The sequence below is a fragment of the Borostomias antarcticus genome, assembly GCF_949987555.1.
Source record: "Borostomias antarcticus genome assembly, chromosome: 29".
Lineage (NCBI taxonomy): Eukaryota > Metazoa > Chordata > Actinopteri > Stomiiformes > Stomiidae > Borostomias > Borostomias antarcticus.
Window position 1 is genome coordinate 900,181 of NC_140262.1, and position 20,580 is coordinate 920,760.

Consider the following 20,580-nt stretch of genomic DNA (forward strand, 5'->3'; position numbering starts at 1 on the left):
CCCTCTATCCTCCACAGTAGAGCTCAGGTTATTAGATACAGGGACTTTGTTCGTCCCCGGAGGGAACTTGTTGAATCATCGTTTCACTGCAAACATGTCTTTGTTGTGCTGGTTGAAGAGTAGGAGGTGGTGCTGTTATGGCCTCTGTGTTGGCCTCTGTTAGAGGCCAGGGTTTCCATCCCCTAGACAACATATGGACACAGCAACAGCCAACCGGGAAAAAAGATGGAATTAAATATTTATTTACACACACACACACACACACACACACAACACCACAGGGAACTATGAAGCGTTCCATAGGAAAGAAATCACAAATAAAGTGATTACCTGAAGTATTGCATAAATATACAATCTCATCTAATAAGAGAGGCCCCCCACTCCTAAATTGGTGAGATTACAAGGAGATTACAAGGATAAACTATGTGATGGGGGTGTACGCACGCCCACGGCCGTCTGACCAATCCCCTTCCGCCTGTGCGAAGAACCAAACAAACCATAACCCAGATCATCTGTCAAAGACACCAAAACAGAGTAGCTACAGACCGCAAAACGCCGAGCCAACACAAACACATACTGTAACGGGAACCATTTGGATCCCGAACAGAAGACGGGAGGGGTTTGAATGGAAGCCAGATGATCATGTGATTGTTATCTGATTGGCTGATTGGACGGGCGACCAGCTGAAGCCAATCACAGATGGACACCTGAATGTAGAATGAGAGAGGGGGGAGAAACGGAAGGGAAGACCAAACACAACACACAAGTATATGGACAGATATGTACGTGGCCCTAACCATAGATATGAACACGAGATGACTCATAATGGATTGAGCGGCGCAAAATACGGCCGCCATATTGTCCGGTACCGCTGTCGCGTGACAACCGCTCTCCTCAGCAGTTTCAGTCAGTAAAAGTAACCCTGCATCAAGAGATAACTCTAGAAGATAAGTAGAAACAAATAGTTTTGTCTTTGAACTATCCATAACAGTCAAATAACATAAATAATAAATAAATAAAAATGACAAAGTGCAAAACAGCAGCATCCAATAGTTTTCGTTGTATCTATCAGCTAACAACTATGTATTTATCATCTTTCACTTAAAAGAGCCGGCACATAGAGCCGTATCGTTCGCGACCGACCCATCACTAGTTTACTCGCGGAGCTCGGTACCGGACCAAGATGGCGGCTGCATTTTTCGTCCGGCAGCAATCAAATCAACGTCAATGTGGCGTCTAGTGTATACGTCTATGGCCCTAACACTGCATGTCAGGGTCCTCTTTTCTTCTTTTTTTTTTTTTACTGGGAAAGAAACTCAGGCTTTGCGTGTAATGATGTGCCCATATGTGAAATAGTTGAAGATAACTGAATTGTGTGTTTTGGGGGGAATTTCGCAGGTTGTCGCTCGCTGAATATCACGAGCAGGAGGAAATTTTCAAACTTCGGCTCGGCCATCTTAAAAAGGTACGCTCGCTGCTCTTTATTTTTTTTTATCCCTTCGTCCCGCCCTGGCCAATCAGTTGTTAGAACGAGTGATTGACAGCTGCGTTCTTTTCCAGGAGGAGGCGGAGATCCAGGCGGAGCTGGAGAGGTTGGAGCGAGTGAGGAACCTTCACATCCGGGAACTGAAGAGAATACACAACGAGGACAACTCCCAGTACGTGGTCGTTTCCTCAGACCGCTGGCCTTCCCCTCGCTGGCCTTCCCCTCGCTGGCCTTCCCCTCGCTGGCCTTCCCCTCGCTTGCCCTGCTGGTTCACCCACTTAATAAGGACTACAGAGGGGCGGCTGTTGCTCAGTTGGTAGAGCGGGTCGTTCAGTGATCGAAGGGTCAGTGGTTCGAATCCCAGCTCCGACTGTCCACATGTCGAAGTGTCCTTGAGCAAGACACCTAACCCCAAATTGCTCCCAATGAGCAGGTTAGCACCTTGCATGGCAGCTACCGCCATTGGTGTGTGAATGTGTGTGTGAATGGGTGAATGAGAGGCCATTGTAAAGCGCTTTGAGTGCCGCTAAGGTGGAAAAGCGCTATATAAGTGCAGTCCATTTACAGACAAAACTGGCTATTCCTCTGTTTGTTCCCCTATCCTTTTCACTCAGAAGGGTCAGAAGTGTTTGAAGTGTGTGGACTGTTACTGCAGTGTCTATGTTGGAGGCTTCCAGGTTGTGGTGTGACAGACTGCAGTCGAGTGGGAGGAGCTTAATATTTCTCTCTTTCTTACTTGATTGTACTTGTTACCCCCTCCGACCACAGATTCAAAGATCATCCCACATTGAACGAGCGGTACCTTCTCTTATATTTACTGGGAAGAGGTGGCTTCAGTGAAGTCTATAAGGTAAGACCACGCCCTGCCTTTCCCTCAGTCTACGGAAGAGATGCAGGACTGAGAAGTGAAGGAAACGTGCATGTAGCCATCATTATAGTTCACCAGTCTAATAGTTTGCAAATCCACCCATTTCTAATTGTTGCGTACTTCGTCAGTGGAGGACTTTCCGCTATGTGTAGTCTGTGTAGTCTGTGTGTAGTCTGTGTGTAGTGTCTGTTTAGTCTATGTGTAGTCTGTGTAGTCTAATAGTCTATGTGTAGTCTAGTCTATGTGTAGTCTATGTGTAGTCTAGTCTATGTGTAGTCTAGTCTGTGTGTAGTCTGTGTAGTCTGTGTAGTCTGTGTGTAGTCTGTGTAGTCTGTGTGTAGTCTGTGTGTAGTCTGTGTGTAGTCTGTGTAGTCTGTGTGTAGTCTGTGTAGTCTGTGTAGTCTGTGTGTAGTCTGTGTAGTCTGTGTGTAGTCTGTGTGTAGTCTGTGTAGTCTGTGTGTAGTCTGTGTGTAGTCTGTGTAGTCTATGTGTAGTCTGTGTGTAGTCTGTGTAGTCTGTGTAGTCTGTGTGTAGTCTGTGTAGTCTGTGTGTAGTCTGTGTGTAGTCTGTGTGTAGGCCTCCGGGTGATTACTGTTTTTTTGCTTCCCTCTGGAATATGTAGAGAGTGGGTCGTATGCCCACCTCCCTTGTTCTCTGTAAAGCGCATTGTGTTGCCTCTGGGTATGAAATGCGCTATACAAATAAAGCTTTGATTGATTGATTGATTGAACCCTCCCCCCCTCCCTCACAACCCTCCCCCCTCCCTCGCAGGCCTTTGACGTGACGGAACAGAGATACGTAGCTGTTAAAATCCACCAGCTCAACAAGAACTGGAGGGACGAGAAGAAGGAAAACTACCACAAGTGAGTTCTTATTTCTTCTTTTTTGTTTTGGTATGTTTCTGTAGAGCTGTCATGTTACTCATCGGGAACATTTTTAAATATTTTGATATCCGTGAAATAAGGGCTTTTAACTTAATCCCCACAAGTGTCTTGGACATGAGGTATTTGACTTCTTTCGAAGAGTAACTCTGTAATTGTAATTTTGAAGTGTATCTGCAGTTTTGTGACATATTACCCTCCTTTTGTCTTGTTTGCTGGCCTCTGTTTCTGTTTTTGACTTTGCCTGGGTTGTTTATTTTCTCTCTAACCCTCGCAGCTGGGATAACATGTTCCATCCTTCATTCTTGTCCTCAGGCACGCGTGTAGAGAGTATAGAATCCACAAGGAACTGGACCATCCCCGAATAGTCAAACTCTACGACTATTTCTCACTCGACACAGACTCGTAAGTCCTCCACTGTCCCGACCATTATCAAATATAACTCTACAGTTGCTCGTGAGGCTGTGTCTTCATAAACTGATGGGTGAATTAAATGTTGCTCCATGTAATCTTGTCTTCCCTGTGGGATTGCATAATGCTTCAACACTACATGAATTCTCCGTCTGTCTTGGCTATGGGGCGGCTGTAGCTCAGTTGGTAGAGCGGGTCGTTCAGTGATCGAAGGGTCAGTGGTTCGAATCCCAGCTCCGACTGTCCACATGTCGAAGTGTCCTTGAGCGAGACACCTAACCCCAAATTGCTCCCAATGAGCAGGTTAGCACCTTGCATGGCAGCTACCGCCATTGGTGTGTGAATGTGTGTGTGAATGGGTGAATGAGAGGCCATTGTAAAGCGCTTTGAGTGCCGCTAAGGTGGAAAAGCGCAATATAAGTGCCGTCCATTTACCATGTGCTGGACTGCAGGTTCTGCACGGTTCTTGAGTACTGCGAGGGGAACGACCTGGACTTCTACCTGAAGCAGCACAAGCTGATGTCGGAGAAGGAGGGCCGCTCCATCATCCTGCAGATCGTCAACGCACTCAAGTACCTGAACCAGATCCGACCGCCCATCATCCACTACGACCTGAAACCAGGTACACACACACACACACACACACACACACACCCCATCATCCACTACAACCTGAAACCAGGTACACACACACACACACACACACACACCCCCCATCATCCACTACGACCTGAAACCAGATACACACACACACACACACACACACACACACACACACACCATCATCCACTACGACCTGAAACCAGGTACACACACACACACACACACCATCATCCACTACGACCTGAAACCAGGTACACACACACACACACACCCCATCATCCACTACAACCTGAAACCAGGTACACACACACACACACACACACACACACCCCATCATCCACTACGACCTGAAACCAGGTACACACACACACACTCACACACCCCATCATCCACTACGACCTGAAACCAGGTGAGCGTCTCGCCTTCACAAACCTCACGCCAGTGTTTTCACTGCAAGTTGCAATATTACAAAAGACATAATAGCAGTAGCACGCAGTAGTGTGAGATCAATCAATCAAAGCTTTATTTGTATAGCGCATTTCATACCCAGAGGCAACACAATGCGCTTTACAGAGAACAAGGGAGGTGGGCATACGACCCACACTCTACATATTCCAGAGGGAAGCAAAAAAACAGTAATCACCCGGGGGCCAGATAAGTGAGCTGTAAAAGTATGTTTGTCTACCAGATAAGAACATCTATAAAGCAATAAATTACATTAAATTACATTTCAGAGTGAGAGAAGCTCAAAACTACTACAAATACTGGTGTGTGTGTGCTATGGCCCAGGCCTAAAGCCGGAGAATCTAGATCTACCAATCAACCAGAAACATGTTTTCCATTTGTTGGTGAATCTTTACATGCAAGCCAGACTAGTAAAAAATAATCTAGTCAACATTCAAGAAATGCTTACATCCCTCACTTAGAAAGGTGTGATAAACTGACTGCTTATGTCATCCATGTTTTTTTCCTGCACACTAAATCACACACCTGTCTCCTATCTCCTTCTCTCCTCTACCCTCGGTAGGTAACATCCTCCTAGTCAACGGCACGGCGTGTGGCGAGATCAAGATCACAGACTTCGGCCTGTCCAAGATCATGGACGACGACAGCTACAACTCTGTGGACGGGATGGAGCTGACCTCCCAGGGGGCGGGGACCTACTGGTACACACACACACACACACACACACACACACACACATAGCCTCAATAGATTGATGAACCCCTTTCACAATGTCATTAATATTTTGGTGAGGAGGTCACTTAACATGGCTGTGGGCGTGTGTGTGTGTGTGTGTGTGTGTGTGTGTGTGTGTGTGTGTGCGCGTGTGTGTGTGTGTGTCTTGCAGGTACCTGCCCCCTGAGTGTTTTGTCGTGGGCAAGGAGCCGCCTAAGATCTCCAACAAGGTGGACGTGTGGTCAGTGGGGGTCATCTTCTACCAGAGCCTCTACGGGCGCAAGGTAAACACACCCCCTCCGCCTCACTGGCTCAGAGCAGCCAGGCTTCAGAGAGCTCCTCCCTCACCAGCGCTCCTCCCTCACCAGCGCTCTCCTGTGTGACCTCCTCCCTCTCCTGTGACCTCCTCCCTCTCCTGTGACCTCCTCCCTCTCCTCCCTGACCTCCTCCCTCTCCTGTGACCTCCTCCCTCTCCTGTGTGACCTCCTCCCTCTCCTGTGACCTCCTCCCTCTCCTGTGTGACCTCCTCCCCCTCCTGTGTGACCTCCTCCCTCTCCTGTGTGACCTCCTCCCTCTCCTCCCTGACCTCCTCCCTCTCCTGTGACCTCCTCCCTCTCCTGTGTGACCTCCTCCCTCTCCTGTGACCTCCTCCCTCTCCTGTGTGACCTCCTCCCCCTCCTGTGTGACCTCCTCCCCCTCCTGTGTGACCTCCTCCCTCTCCTGTGTGACCTCCTCCCTCTCCTGTGTGACCTCCTCCCCCTCCTGTGTGACCTCCTCCCTCTCCTCCTCCCTCTCCTGTGTGACCTCCTCCCTCTCCTGTGACCTCCTCCCTCTCCTGTGTGACCTCCTCCCTCTCCTCCCTGACCTCCTCCCTCTCCTGTGACCTCCTCCCTCTCCTGTGTGACCTCCTCCCTCTCCTCCCTGACCTCCTCCCTCTCCTGTGACCTCCTCCCTCTCCTGTGTGACCTCCTCCCTCTCCTGTGTGACCTCCTCCCTCTCCTGTGACCTCCTCCCTCTCCTGTGTGACCTCCTCCCTCTCCTGTGTGACCTCCTCCCTCTCCTGTGTGACCTCCTCCCTCTCCTCTGACCTCCTCCCTCTCCTGTGTGACCTCCTCCCTCTCCTGTGACCTCCTCCCTCTCCTGTGACCTCCTCCCTCTCCTGTGACCTCCTCCCCCTCCTGTGTGACCTCCTCCCTCTCCTGTGACCTCCTCCCCCTCCTGTGTGACCTCCTCCCTCTCCTGTGACCTCCTCCCTCTCCTGTGACCTCCTCCCTCTCCTGTGTGACCTCCTCCCTCTCCTGTGACCTCCTCCCTCTCCTGTGTGACCTCCTCCCTCTCCTGTGTGACCTCCTCCCTCTCCTGTGTGACCTCCTCCCTCTCCTGTGACCTCCTCCCTCTCCCTGTGACCTCCTCTCTCTCCTGTGACCTCCTCTCTCTCCTGTGACCTCCTCCCTCTCCTGTGTGACCTCCTCCCTCTCCTGTGTGACCTCCTCCCTCTCCTGTGTGACCTCCTCCCTCTCCTGTGTGACCTCCTCCCTCTCCTGTGACCTCCTCCCCCTCCTGTGTGACCTCCTCCCTCTCCTGTGACCTCCTCCCTCTCCTGTGTGACCTCCTCCCTCTCCTGTGTGACCTCCTCCCTCTCCTGTGTGACCTCCTCCCTCTCCTGTGACCTCCTCTCTCTCCTGTGACCTCCTCCCTCTCCTGTGACCTCCTCCCTCTCCTGTGAGACCTCCTCCCTCTCCTGTGACCTCCTCCCTCTCCTGTGTGACCTCCTCCCTCTCCTGTGTGACCTCCTCCCTCTCCTGTGACCTCCTCCCTCTCCTGTGTGACCTCCTCCCTCTCCTGTGACCTCCTCTCTCTCCTGTGACCTCCTCCCTCTCCTGTGAGACCTCCTCCCTCTCCTGTGACCTCCTCCCTCTCCTGTGTGACCTCCTCCCTCTCCTGTGACCTCCTCCCTCTCCTGTGTGACCTCCTCCCTCTCCTGTGTGACCTCCTCCCTCTCCTGTGACCTCCTCCCTCTCCTGTGTGACCTCCTCCCTCTCCTCCCTGACCTCCTCCCTCTCCTGTGACCTCCTCCCTCTCCTCCCTGACCTCCTCCCTCTCCTGTGACCTCCTCCCTCTCCTGTGACCTCCTCCTTCTCCTGTGACCTCCTCCCTCTCCTGTGACCTCCTCCCTCTCCTGTGACCTCCTCCCTCTCCTCCCTGACCTCCTCCCTCTCCTGTGTGACCTCCTCCCTCTCGTGTGACCTCCTCCCTCTCCTGTGTGACCTCCTCCCTCTCCTGTGTGACCTCCTCCCTCTCCTGTGTGACCTCCTCCCTCTCCTGTGACCTCCTCTCTCTCCTGTGACCTCCTCCCTCTCCTGTGACCTCCTCCCTCTCCTGTGACCTCCTCCCTCTCCTGTGACCTCCTCCCTCTCCTGTGACCTCCTCCCTCTCCTGTGTGACCTCCTCCCTCTCCTGTGTGACCTCCTCCCTCTCCTGTGACCTCCTCCCTCTCCTGTGTGACCTCCTCCCTCTCCTGTGTGACCTCCTCCCTCTCCTGTGTGACCTCCTCCCTCTCCTGTGACCTCCTCCCTCTCCTGTGACCTCCTCCCTCTCCTGTGTGACCTCCTCCCTCTCCTGTGACCTCCTCCCTCTCCTGTGTGACCTCCTCCCTCTCCTGTGTGACCTCCTCCCTCTCCTGTGACCTCCTCCCTCTCCTGTGTGACCTCCTCCCTCTCCTGTGACCTCCTCCCTCTCCTGTGTGACCTCCTCCCTCTCCTGTGACCTCCTCCCTCTCCTGTGACCTCCTCCCTCTCCTGTGTGACCTCCTCCCTCTCCTGTGACCTCCTCCCTCTCCTGTGACCTCCTCCCTCTCCTGTGACCTCCTCCCTCTCCTGTGTGACCTCCTCCCTCTCCTGTGTGACCTCCTCCCTCTCCTGTGACCTCCTCCCTCTCCTGTGACCTCCTCCCTCTCCTGTGTGACCTCCTCCCTCTCCTGTGACCTCCTCCCTCTCCTGTGACCTCCTCCCTCTCCTGTGTGACCTCCTCCCTCTCCTGTGTGACCTCCTCCCTCTCCTGTGACCTCCTCCCTCTCCTGTGTGACCTCCTCCCTCTCCTGTGTGACCTCCTCCCTCTCCTGTGACCTCCTCTCTCTCCTCCCTGACCTCCTCCCTCTCCTGTGTGACCTCCTCCCTCTCCTGTGACCTCCTCCCTCTCCTGTGACCTCCTCCCTCTCCTCCCTGACCTCCTCCCTCTCCTGTGTGACCTCCTCCCTCTCCTGCGACCTCCTCCCTCTCCTGTGTGACCTCCTCCCTCTCCTGTGACCTCCTCCCTCTCCTGTGACCGCCTCCCCCTCCTGTGTGACCTCCTCCCTCTCCTGTGACCTCCTCCCTCTCCTGTGTGACCTCCTCCCTCTCCTCCCTGACCTCCTCCCTCTCCTGTGACCTCCTCCCTCTCCTGTGTGACCTCCTCCCTCTCCTGTGTGACCTCCTCCCTCTCCTGTGACCTCCTCCCTCTCCTGTGTGACCTCCTCCCTCTCCTGTGTGACCTCCTCCCTCTCCTGTGTGACCTCCTCCCTCTCCTCTGACCTCCTCCCTCTCCTGTGTGACCTCCTCCCTCTCCTGTGACCTCCTCCCTCTCCTGTGACCTCCTCCCTCTCCTGTGACCTCCTCCCCCTCCTGTGTGACCTCCTCCCTCTCCTGTGACCTCCTCCCCCTCCTGTGTGACCTCCTCCCTCTCCTGTGACCTCCTCCCTCTCCTGTGACCTCCTCCCTCTCCTGTGTGACCTCCTCCCTCTCCTGTGACCTCCTCCCTCTCCTGTGTGACCTCCTCCCTCTCCTGTGTGACCTCCTCCCTCTCCTGTGTGACCTCCTCCCTCTCCTGTGACCTCCTCCCTCTCCCTGTGACCTCCTCTCTCTCCTGTGACCTCCTCTCTCTCCTGTGACCTCCTCCCTCTCCTGTGTGACCTCCTCCCTCTCCTGTGTGACCTCCTCCCTCTCCTGTGTGACCTCCTCCCTCTCCTGTGTGACCTCCTCCCTCTCCTGTGACCTCCTCCCCCTCCTGTGTGACCTCCTCCCTCTCCTGTGACCTCCTCCCTCTCCTGTGTGACCTCCTCCCTCTCCTGTGTGACCTCCTCCCTCTCCTGTGTGACCTCCTCCCTCTCCTGTGACCTCCTCTCTCTCCTGTGACCTCCTCCCTCTCCTGTGACCTCCTCCCTCTCCTGTGAGACCTCCTCCCTCTCCTGTGACCTCCTCCCTCTCCTGTGTGACCTCCTCCCTCTCCTGTGACCTCCTCCCTCTCCTGTGTGACCTCCTCCCTCTCCTGTGACCTCCTCTCTCTCCTGTGACCTCCTCCCTCTCCTGTGAGACCTCCTCCCTCTCCTGTGACCTCCTCCCTCTCCTGTGTGACCTCCTCCCTCTCCTGTGACCTCCTCCCTCTCCTGTGTGACCTCCTCCCTCTCCTGTGTGACCTCCTCCCTCTCCTGTGACCTCCTCCCTCTCCTGTGTGACCTCCTCCCTCTCCTCCCTGACCTCCTCCCTCTCCTGTGACCTCCTCCCTCTCCTCCCTGACCTCCTCCCTCTCCTGTGACCTCCTCCCTCTCCTGTGACCTCCTCCTTCTCCTGTGACCTCCTCCCTCTCCTGTGACCTCCTCCCTCTCCTGTGACCTCCTCCCTCTCCTCCCTGACCTCCTCCCTCTCCTGTGTGACCTCCTCCCTCTCGTGTGACCTCCTCCCTCTCCTGTGTGACCTCCTCCCTCTCCTGTGTGACCTCCTCCCTCTCCTGTGTGACCTCCTCCCTCTCCTGTGACCTCCTCTCTCTCCTGTGACCTCCTCCCTCTCCTGTGACCTCCTCCCTCTCCTGTGACCTCCTCCCTCTCCTGTGACCTCCTCCCTCTCCTGTGACCTCCTCCCTCTCCTGTGTGACCTCCTCCCTCTCCTGTGTGACCTCCTCCCTCTCCTGTGACCTCCTCCCTCTCCTGTGTGACCTCCTCCCTCTCCTGTGTGACCTCCTCCCTCTCCTGTGTGACCTCCTCCCTCTCCTGTGACCTCCTCCCTCTCCTGTGACCTCCTCCCTCTCCTGTGTGACCTCCTCCCTCTCCTGTGACCTCCTCCCTCTCCTGTGTGACCTCCTCCCTCTCCTGTGTGACCTCCTCCCTCTCCTGTGACCTCCTCCCTCTCCTGTGTGACCTCCTCCCTCTCCTGTGACCTCCTCCCTCTCCTGTGTGACCTCCTCCCTCTCCTGTGACCTCCTCCCTCTCCTGTGACCTCCTCCCTCTCCTGTGTGACCTCCTCCCTCTCCTGTGACCTCCTCCCTCTCCTGTGACCTCCTCCCTCTCCTGTGACCTCCTCCCTCTCCTGTGTGACCTCCTCCCTCTCCTGTGTGACCTCCTCCCTCTCCTGTGACCTCCTCCCTCTCCTGTGACCTCCTCCCTCTCCTGTGTGACCTCCTCCCTCTCCTGTGACCTCCTCCCTCTCCTGTGACCTCCTCCCTCTCCTGTGTGACCTCCTCCCTCTCCTGTGTGACCTCCTCCCTCTCCTGTGACCTCCTCCCTCTCCTGTGTGACCTCCTCCCTCTCCTGTGTGACCTCCTCCCTCTCCTGTGACCTCCTCTCTCTCCTCCCTGACCTCCTCCCTCTCCTGTGTGACCTCCTCCCTCTCCTGTGACCTCCTCCCTCTCCTGTGACCTCCTCCCTCTCCTCCCTGACCTCCTCCCTCTCCTGTGTGACCTCCTCCCTCTCCTGCGACCTCCTCCCTCTCCTGTGTGACCTCCTCCCTCTCCTGTGACCTCCTCCCTCTCCTGTGACCGCCTCCCCCTCCTGTGTGACCTCCTCCCTCTCCTGTGACCTCCTCCCTCTCCTGTGTGACCTCCTCCCTCTCCTGCGACCTCCTCCCTCTCCTGTGTGACCTCCTCCCTCTCCTGTGACCTCCTCCCTCTCCTGTGACCTCCTCCCTCTCCTGTGACCTCCTCCCTCTCCTCCCTGACCTCCTCCCTCTCCTGTGTGACCTCCTCCCTCTCGTGTGACCTCCTCCCTCTCCTGTGACCTCCTCCCTCTCCTGTGTGACCTCCTCCCTCTCCTGTGTGACCTCCTCCCTCTCCTGTGTGACCTCCTCCCTCTCCTGTGAGACCTCCTCCCTCTCCTGTGTGACCTCCTCCCTCTCCTGTGACCTCCTCCCTCTCCTGTGTGACCTCCTCCCTCTCCTGCGACCTCCTCCCTCTCCTGTGTGACCTCCTCCCCCTCCTGTGTGACCTCCTCCCTCTCCTGTGACCTCCTCCCTCTCCTGTGACCTCCTCCCTCTCCTCCCTGACCTCCTCCCTCTCCTGTGTGACCTCCTCCCTCTCCTGTGACCTCCTCCCTCTCCTGTGACCTCCTCCCTCTCCTGTGTGACCTCCTCCCTCTCCTGTGTGACCTCCTCCCTCTCCTGTGACCTCCTCCCTCTCCTGTGACCTCCTCCCTCTCCTGTGACCTCCTCCCTCTCCTGTGTGACCTCCTCCCTCTCCTGTGTGACCTCCTCCCTCTCCTGTGACCTCCTCCCTCTCCTGTGTGACCTCCTCCCTCTCCTGTGTGACCTCCTCCCTCTCCTGTGACCTCCTCCCTCTCCTCCCTGACCTCCTCCCTCTCCTGTGTGACCTCCTCCCTCTCCTGTGACCTCCTCCCTCTCCTGTGACCTCCTCCCTCTCCTCCCTGACCTCCTCCCTCTCCTGTGTGACCTCCTCCCTCTCCTGTGACCTCCTCCCTCTCCTGTGTGACCTCCTCCCTCTCCTGTGTGACCTCCTCCCTCTCCTCCCTGACCTCCTCCCTCTCCTCCCTGACCTCCTCCCTCTCCTGTGTGACCTCATCCCTCTCCTGTCCCGTAGCCCTTCGGTCACAACCAGTCCCAGCAGGACATCCTCCAGGAGAACACCATCCTGAAAGCCACAGAGGTGCAGTTTCCCCCCAAACCCGTGGTCACGACAGAGGCAAAGGTGAGCAACACACACACACACACACACGCACGCACGCACGCACGCACACACACACACACACAGTGAGAGTCCGTTATTCTTCTATACGTGACGGTGTGTCCGTCCGTTCATAGCTTGAGATTTAATACCGCTGCAGACCAGCAGAGGGCAGGAGAGATTGCTCATAGACCTGCGCCGCTTACTTCACTACCTGGGTGTGATTTTTCTTCTCTGTGGCACCAACATGCCAAGTCTCACAAATATAAACCCACACTTCCTTCATCTCTCTCTCCCTCTCCCTCCCCCCCCCTCTCTCCCCCCCTCTCCCTCCCCCCCCCTCTCTCCCCCCCTCTCCCTCCCCCCCCCTCTCTCTCCCCCCCTCCCTCTCTCCTCCCTCTCTCCCTCTCCCTCTCCCTCCCCCCCCCTCTCTCCCCCCCTCTCCCTCCCCCCCCCTCTCTCTCCCCCCCTCCCTCTCTCCTCCCTCTCTCCCTCTCCCTCTCCCTCCCCCCCCTCTCTCTCCCTCTCCCTTTCTCTCCCTCTCTCCCTCTCTCTCTCTCTCCCTCCCCCTCTCTCTCTCTCTCTGTCTCAGGCCTTCATCCGCCGCTGCCTGGCGTACCGCAAGGAGGACCGCATCGACGTGCTGCAGCTGTCCAGCGACCCCTTCCTCATGCCTCACATACGGAAGTCCCTTGGCACCGGCGTGCCCCTGGGGGCCCCCATGCCCTCCACCTCCAGCTCCTACAACAGCAGTGCCTCCAACTGACCGAAGGGCCTCTCCCTCCACGGGGGCCAAACCCCGAAGGGGCTCTCTCTCCACGGGGGCCAAACCCCGAAGGGCCTCTCCCTCCACGGGGGCCAAACCCCGAAGGGCCTCTCCCTCCACGGGGGCCAAACCCCACACACATCAGGCCTCCCCTCCTTCCCACTTCACTCCTTCAGCCTCGGTTCAAAGGGAGTGAAGGGACGAGGAGGGACACACACACACACACACACACACACACACACACACCCCTGATAGGAAGAAGGGAAACCCTCTTCTGTACAGAGGGGCATCTTACATGTCAGACCGTCAGACAGCCCGGAGGAATCACCGCTGAGGAGGTCGGGTGTATCGATGGACCAAGCAGCTCCATTCCATTGGACGTTTGAGAGAAGAACCATTGCTACTTTTTGTCCCCTTATTGCTTGAAACTGTATCATACGTTGAACTATTTTCCTCAATAATAGAATTATCAATTTTCACGCCATCTGAAGGGTGAATTGTGAAGTCGTTTTGGAAGGGCTCAAAAGAACAGGACGTTTCTTCATTTGATGACCAAAGTTGAAGGCATGCCTGGTTGATAGGGCATGGTTAACACACGCAGACGCTGAACCGACTACGTGAATGTTGGATATTTACAAGAAGGCTCGTCACGTTTTGACCGATTTCAATCCGTTTTAACCGTTTTATTGGATATTGAACTGGAAGTGGGCTTTTATTTTCGCTGGTTCAGTCCATTATTTTTTCATGAGATTTCCACCCTCAGTGTTATTCATTACATTGAGGGAGGCTGAATATAAAAAGATGTGTTGTTGTGAAGAAGGGGGAGAGACTCGACAATACTTCATATAAACCATTAAATCCAACTGTTGGTAAGACTTGGGCTCGTTTGTCAGCTTCCTGTGAAATGGTCAAGAATGTGGGGAACTTAAGAATTTTCATTTATTGCAAACCAATGCAGTGTTATCTTGACAATTAAATATTTGCAACGGTGTAGCTAGAACTAGAATATGAAACCTGAATGCTCTCTCAAACGGTTTGCACAGGCAGCGAAAAAACTTGAATATTCCTGGTAATATTGAAATGTGCATGGAGATTCTGTCATGAAAAAAATGCCAGAGCCACCCTCAATATCAGCAACAGCTCAAAATACTCTCTCCCCCCCCTCCCCCAACCCCCCCACCCCTCCCCTAATCTCCCCACCCCCCTGCTCCAGGGTCAGTGCAATGGCAAAATAACATATGAGGAACATGTTCTTTACACGTGCCGTTTCAGGAAGGTCTAAAGTCAAAATCCAGAGAAGTTCTCTTCCTCATCAACCTCCTATCGGTTGTAGAACTGGGAGGAGACCCAGGCCAGGCCCCACTTCAGGTTGGTCAGCATGAACTTCAGCGCCTTGGTCCACTGCTCCTCCGAGTTGAACTGGGTCTTGATGGAGTAGGAGCCGCCGCTGCCGCCCGTGTCCTCGATCTTGCCCTTCTCCACGTCCATCCTGAGAACCAGGGGGGGGCGGAGGGAGAGAGTTGGGGAGTTACAGTAGCTACACGCGCTGTCAAATCCACAGTAGCTACACGCGCTGTCAAATACACACTTTGTGCTTTCCTGTGAAGTTTTGCTTGAAGGAAAAACATGTCCTAGTGTATGAGCTCTAAAACATACAACAATACAGCCCATTTGTTTTCTGCACCAAAAACCATATCAGAACTATTATCAGTGCATGTTTACGTCAGCTGGTCAACAGTACTGAACCTTCAGCTGTTATTGCTATTAGCTATAGTAGTATTAGTAATATATGCTATAAGTTATAGTAGTATTAGTAATATATGCTATTAGCTATAGTAGTATTAGTAATAGATGCTATTAGCTATAGTAGTATTAGTAATAGATGCTATTAGCAATATATGCTATTAGTTATACAACCATTGGTAAAGAACAGCAATAACAGACTAGGCAGATGTTGATCAACATGGTATTGATGTGGTATTCAGTGAAGTGAAAATAAAGCCTCCGATGTCCAAACTGTGAAGGTGGGTATGTAGAAGAACTTAAACTTGTGAACACTGACCTGTAGGGAAGGCAGAATCCGGTGTCCCCCTTCTCCACCTCCTCCTTAAACTGCTGCACACAGTCCAGGAAGGCCACCATGGCGTGGTCAAACTTATTATCCCAGAAGAAGCGCAGGCCCCCCGAGCAGTAGAGTGGTAGCTCCTACACAGAGAGAATAAGGGGCCAGGCAAAATGTGGGATAAACCAAAATGTAAAAAAGGGGGAGGCACATGTACTTACTTTGAAAAGGATATACGTTACTAATTGTATACCTTGGATTTGTCTGTTAGTGACTCCAAGTAGGAGTGATTTCCATATGGTACCAGGCGGTATCTGCAGAGAAAAGTTCACACAACCATCATTCAGTACATATTTTAACCCTTTTAACCCTGAAAGTACAGTGACAACATTTTGAATATTAATTGGATTTTCCCTATAATACTAGAAAGCGCAGTTTCTCTGTTTTCATAAAGTGTTGGAGTGAGGAATTTTTTAGATTTGTTAGATATTTTTTTTAATATTATTAAATATTTGTTAGATATTTTTAAAATGTTGCCGGTGACGTGGTCGTATCGACAGGGTTAAGTAATGTACACAAAACTGGTTGGAAACAAACGGTGTTTGAGGTGTATACTGCAGGTGTGTGAGATGCCCGACCTCTGGAAGCGGAGGCCCATCTTGTTGGCCAGGGCGTGTAACAGCAGCACAGTTTGTCCCCAGGCGGCGTTGATCTCGTTCCACTCAACGGGGACGCTGGGTAGCCGGCCCAGGCGGAAGTTGTTTATGGTGCCGAACTGACCACTGTGCCTAAGTTCCACATGACGGACGGAAAGAAAAGGTCAACTCTTTTTTTTTCCTGGAGCTTGTGCTTGAAGCCATCTGCTTTTTTAAATTTGTATCCAAGGACAATTAGGTTTCCATAGGATAGCTCTAACTGCTGTTGACGACTAATGGTGAACTGAACTGTCACCAAAAGAATCTGTTCAACCATGTACTGTGCACTGATAAACACTGGTTGTGTATGAGTATGCACGTGTCCCCTTACCAGATGTGGAAGGTGGCGTTGAAGACGTTGGTCTTCTTCAGGCGGTCCAGTTGGATCTGGCAGTATCTCATCTGGTTGTCCACGCTCTTCAGCTCGTCAACCAGCTCTAGCTCCTGCCGCTTGAACTCGCTGTGCTCCTTCTGGTACCTGGCGGACAGCAGGGGCGGAGTCTTAGCATACTAGGTGCCATAATGGATTCTCGGGTAGAGGAGTCGAGAACTTGTTCAATGCTAGCAACTGAATTCATGTCAATGAAAGCAACTGGCACACATGGTAAATGGACTGCACTTATATAGCGCTTTTCCACCTTAGCGGCACTCAAAGCGCTTTACAATGGCCTCTCATTCACCCATTCACACACACATTCACACACCAATGGCGGTAGCTGCCATGCAAGGTGCTAACCTGCTCATTGGGAGCAATTTGGGGTTAGGTGTCTTGCTCAAGGACACTTCGACATGTGGACAGTCGGAGCCGGGATTCGAACCGCTGACCCTTCGATCACTGAACGACCCGCTCTACCAACTGAGCTACAGCCGCCCCAGATGCTTTCCTTAACTAGCCAACTGTTCCATTTCAAGCCCTTCCTTGTTTCTCACTCCACCTCTACGTCCCTCCCTGTCCCTCCCCTTCCTCCACTCACTGGAGCTCCTCTGTGTCTAGCTGCTGGGAGTGGCTCCGCCCCAGGGCCAGGTCTGCCGCCACCGCGGCCCGCTGCTCCTCCACCGTCTCCAGCTGCTGGACCAGGGACTCCTCCTCCTCCCGCAGACGCTGCAGCTCCTTCAGCAGCGTCTCCTCCTCCTCCACCTTCATCTGGGACAGCAGCTCCAGGCAGTTCCTGGTGTGGGGAAAGAAACACAGGCATTTACACATACAGGCTCGCGCACGCACGCGCACATGCACACACGTGCGCACACACGCAAATTAAACCCGTTTAGGTCAATTAGAGAGCACTCGTGCACATCCAGACTGGGAGGTGCTTGTCAAAACAAGAAAAGTCAGAAACATGAAGTTAAACCTTCCCTGGATTCAATGGAAGGGACCGCTCAGCCCTCCACCAAAAACTCACATGATGGACTGACCCTTCCAATGAACCCAGGGATGGTTTAACTCCATGTTTGTTTCTTTTTTGCACATTTATGTTGAAATGAAGCCAAAATAGAGCTTCAGCAACCATACTGAGGGGTTTTGCGCTCTTTAAGTGAATACATTTTTGGGATGATGCTGCTTCGTGGTGTCTCTCCCACTCACTTGTAGTTCTGGCACTCGTTCTCTGTGATGTTGAGCTGCGTGTCCAGGTGGTCTAGCAAGGTGTCCGTACACTCCTCGCACAGCGGGTGGTCTACATCGGTCTGCCCCGACATGATGTCAAACAGGTCGCTGGTCACCTGGGGGGGGGGGGGGGGGGGGGGTAGAATGAGTTCTGTTTACTAGTTGACCTACTTCGACATGACATACACACTATTTAGAGAACTCTTTTGTCATCCTATTTTGTCAACTCTTCGGTCTTAATAAGGATGCTTTGAGAACTAATACAGACCATGAACTCTCACCTTTAACCTCCGACTCAGATTCTCCATGGTGCCCCCGTCAGACGCTTCTCCGATCAGAGTGAAGCTGTTAGCACTCTCTGTGGACATCATCCTTAAAAACAGAGTGACACGGTCACAAGGATGAGAGCTAGATGTGCAAATTAATGTAGAGAAATGGCACGGATATCACACAAAGTGGTGACAGTGGTGATGTGATGACAAGATGTCATTGTACCGGGCAGGAGGGATGAACTTTCTTGCAACTCCATCCTGTTTTGTCTCCACAAAGGTCTCCTGGACGAGAAGAGAGGACATACTTTGCAACTTCTAGGCTTCCATTTGATATGTTTTTAGATCACCTCTGATATCTGTTCCCCTATCCCCTTTAAACTATTTCAAAAGTCAGTATCAGTAGTAATTGCTTTCCACCACACTCATCTGAGCTCTTTCCAAATCAGTGGACTTTGAAAAATCAAAACTGAATTAGTCCAAAGTGCCTCACCTCTGGTGCGCTCTCCCCTTCATTGCTTTCTGTCTGTTTGCTTGGTGTAACCGTGACCAACGGGGCTGAGAGAGGGAATAAACAGACATGGCTACAACTCTGCAAATGTCACATGCTTGAGGTTTACAGAGCCTATACCAACCGCATCTGCACTAATCCAATTGGAACACATGTGAGATTAACTCTGTGTGTGTGTGTGTGTGTGTGTGTGTGTGTGCGTGTGTGTTTTGGAGGGGGTACCTACCAATGAGTTCTTGAATGGTGACACGGTCAAGCACGTTAAATGATGTGTCCAGCTTGAGTGGCTGACTGCACCGCTGACACACAAAGCTGACCTGCATGGTGGTGCTAGAGGACTTGGAGCCCTCCATTGGTATTCTAGAAGGGACATGAACACAAAAACACTACATTTATCTAACATTAGCTGGTAACAATGTCTGCGGCAGTCCAGTCGATCTATTGCATAAGATGTTTAACGCTTAGCGCTGTCTTCAGGTCGTAAATCATCCAAGTGGCTAACGTTAAGGTTCTAACGTTCCAGACCTCTCAGGTCGTCTGGCACAGGTCTGCTTTCTGTCCCCAGAGTTAAAACAAAACATGGAGAAGCAGCGTTCAGTTTTTATGCTTCCAGAAAACTGCAGGTCTGCTGCAACTCTTGGTTCTTTTAAAACAAGCCTGAAGACTTTTCTTTTTGCCACTGCTTTCTAAGAGGAGCTATGTTTATCAGTATACTGCACTGTCACTTTTATTCCTGTATTCTATTTGTCCTGCTTTTTGTTTAAAATGTCTATAATGACTTGCTTTTTGTTTTAATGCTTTTAATTTGTCCTGCCTTTTGTTTTAAATGTCTATAATGACTTGCTTTTTGTTTTAATGCTTTTAATTTGTCCTGCCTTTTGTTTTAAATGTCTATAATGACTTGCTTTTTGTTTTAATGCTTTTAATTTGTCCTGCCTTTTGTTTTAAATGTCTATAATGTCTTGCTTTTTGTTTTAATGCTTTAAATGTCTCATGTAAAGCACCTTGAATTGCCCTGTGGCTGAAATGTGCTATATAAATAAACTTGCCTTGCCTAACGAAAGGTTTCGGAGACGGCGTTATCAACATGAGATGACTTTACACTGCTTTGAAATGTGTAAATAAAATGTTGATGTTGCTACTAACATATGAACTAGCACTAACTGTTCTTAATTATTTTAACTTATTTTACTCTATTTTCATGTTGTGCTTTTAGTGTTATTATTGCCTTACCTCTGTTTTATTCATGTTTTATCTTTGTACTATTTGATCTCTTTTACTCGTCGCCACTGTAAATGAGGGCAACCTCAGTGTCCTTCGAGTTTAAATAAAGGTTATTGAATTGAATTGAATTGAATTAAATTAGAAAGAACTAAATAGATCTGGCTTGTTAGTTAACGTTAGCTAGCGTTGTTCAACTGCTCTTGCAAAGCCATCGATGGAAGGAATAACCTGAGATCTCATTCCCAGTTGGTTGAAAGTATTTGCACTTGAACAACTGTACTTACATCTCGTCAGCTCAGTTTTAACGCCAGTATTGTCGTTATATCTCTCGCATGACTTTTAATGTTCTTACCTCTTGAGCACTTCCTCTATTGGTGTTTACGACGGATGTGACGTCATGAAACAGGACGTTGCGTAGTTGGCTCGTGCTAAAGACAGTGGCGGGAAAACCAAAGCGGTCAACAACAACAGCTCTGCTAGTTACACAACCTAGAGGTAACGTTTTTACGGCTTTATTTTCTGTATTTCTAACATAAAATGTTTTATATCACTAGTTATTGGGCCTAAGCAAATGTATAGATGTAGTTGTCATATTTACAAACACCCAGCACTCACAGTGCGACCATCTAGATGATAGCTAACTCAGCTAGCTACATTATTGTTGTGTAAACTAACTAACTAACTAACTCACTCACTCACTCACTAACTAACTCACTTTTAACTGCAAGCTCAGGCTGGCTGGCTCTGTAGCAGAGGCTGGTCTTTCATTCACGTTAGACAAAGTGCAAATGTGTTTTTCTGTTCACTTTATCATTCATCAAAAGTACCAGTCATTGTAGTTAGCTTTAACTAGTTTGTCCACCAACTCATCAGCAGCTGTTCATTTATTGTCAATGTGTGTTGTTTCCTGAAGTGACAGAGAAAAGATCTTGTGATTGAGTGAGAGATGAAAACCCCCAAAGCAGAAGACGTCAAACAGGGGATCTCTGTCCTCTGGGACACTCTGCAGTGCCCAATATGGTGAGTAACTCTATTTAGTTCAAAACAATGAAGAGATAATCATGTGTGTACTTTAATGTAGCCGCCTACATTTGGACCTGT

General features: G+C 51.8%; 2 protein-coding genes across 2 annotated transcripts in view; one reads left to right on the forward strand and one right to left on the reverse strand.

The window, feature by feature from the left end:
* LOC311326818 (serine/threonine-protein kinase tousled-like 2) overlaps nt 1-13,942 on the forward strand; it is a 32,206-nt gene extending 18,264 nt beyond the window's left edge. The window contains exons 11-20 of the mRNA XM_084459791.1: nt 1,399-1,465; nt 1,561-1,658; nt 2,255-2,336; nt 3,126-3,217; nt 3,551-3,640; nt 4,099-4,268; nt 5,277-5,415; nt 5,601-5,712; nt 12,266-12,373; nt 12,942-13,942. Coding sequence (XP_084315917.1) covers nt 1,399-1,465; nt 1,561-1,658; nt 2,255-2,336; nt 3,126-3,217; nt 3,551-3,640; nt 4,099-4,268; nt 5,277-5,415; nt 5,601-5,712; nt 12,266-12,373; nt 12,942-13,115 — 1,132 coding nt within the window. The 3' untranslated portion in view covers nt 13,116-13,942. The remainder of the gene's footprint in view (nt 1-1,398; nt 1,466-1,560; nt 1,659-2,254; nt 2,337-3,125; nt 3,218-3,550; nt 3,641-4,098; nt 4,269-5,276; nt 5,416-5,600; nt 5,713-12,265; nt 12,374-12,941) is intronic.
* Nucleotides 13,943-14,383: 441 nt separating this feature from the next.
* becn1 (beclin 1, autophagy related) lies at nt 14,384-19,823 on the reverse strand. Its single transcript, XM_084459792.1, has 12 exons — nt 19,764-19,823; nt 18,482-18,615; nt 18,238-18,302; nt 17,971-18,029; nt 17,757-17,847; nt 17,455-17,591; nt 16,847-17,041; nt 16,204-16,350; nt 15,816-15,965; nt 15,431-15,491; nt 15,178-15,320; nt 14,384-14,604 (listed from the first exon to the last, which is right to left on the reverse strand). Exons 2-12 carry the CDS (start codon nt 18,606-18,608, stop codon nt 14,436-14,438), a joined length of 1,344 nt encoding a protein of 447 aa, XP_084315918.1. The 5' UTR covers nt 18,609-18,615; nt 19,764-19,823; the 3' UTR covers nt 14,384-14,435.
* Between the last annotated feature and the right edge of the window lie 757 nt (nt 19,824-20,580).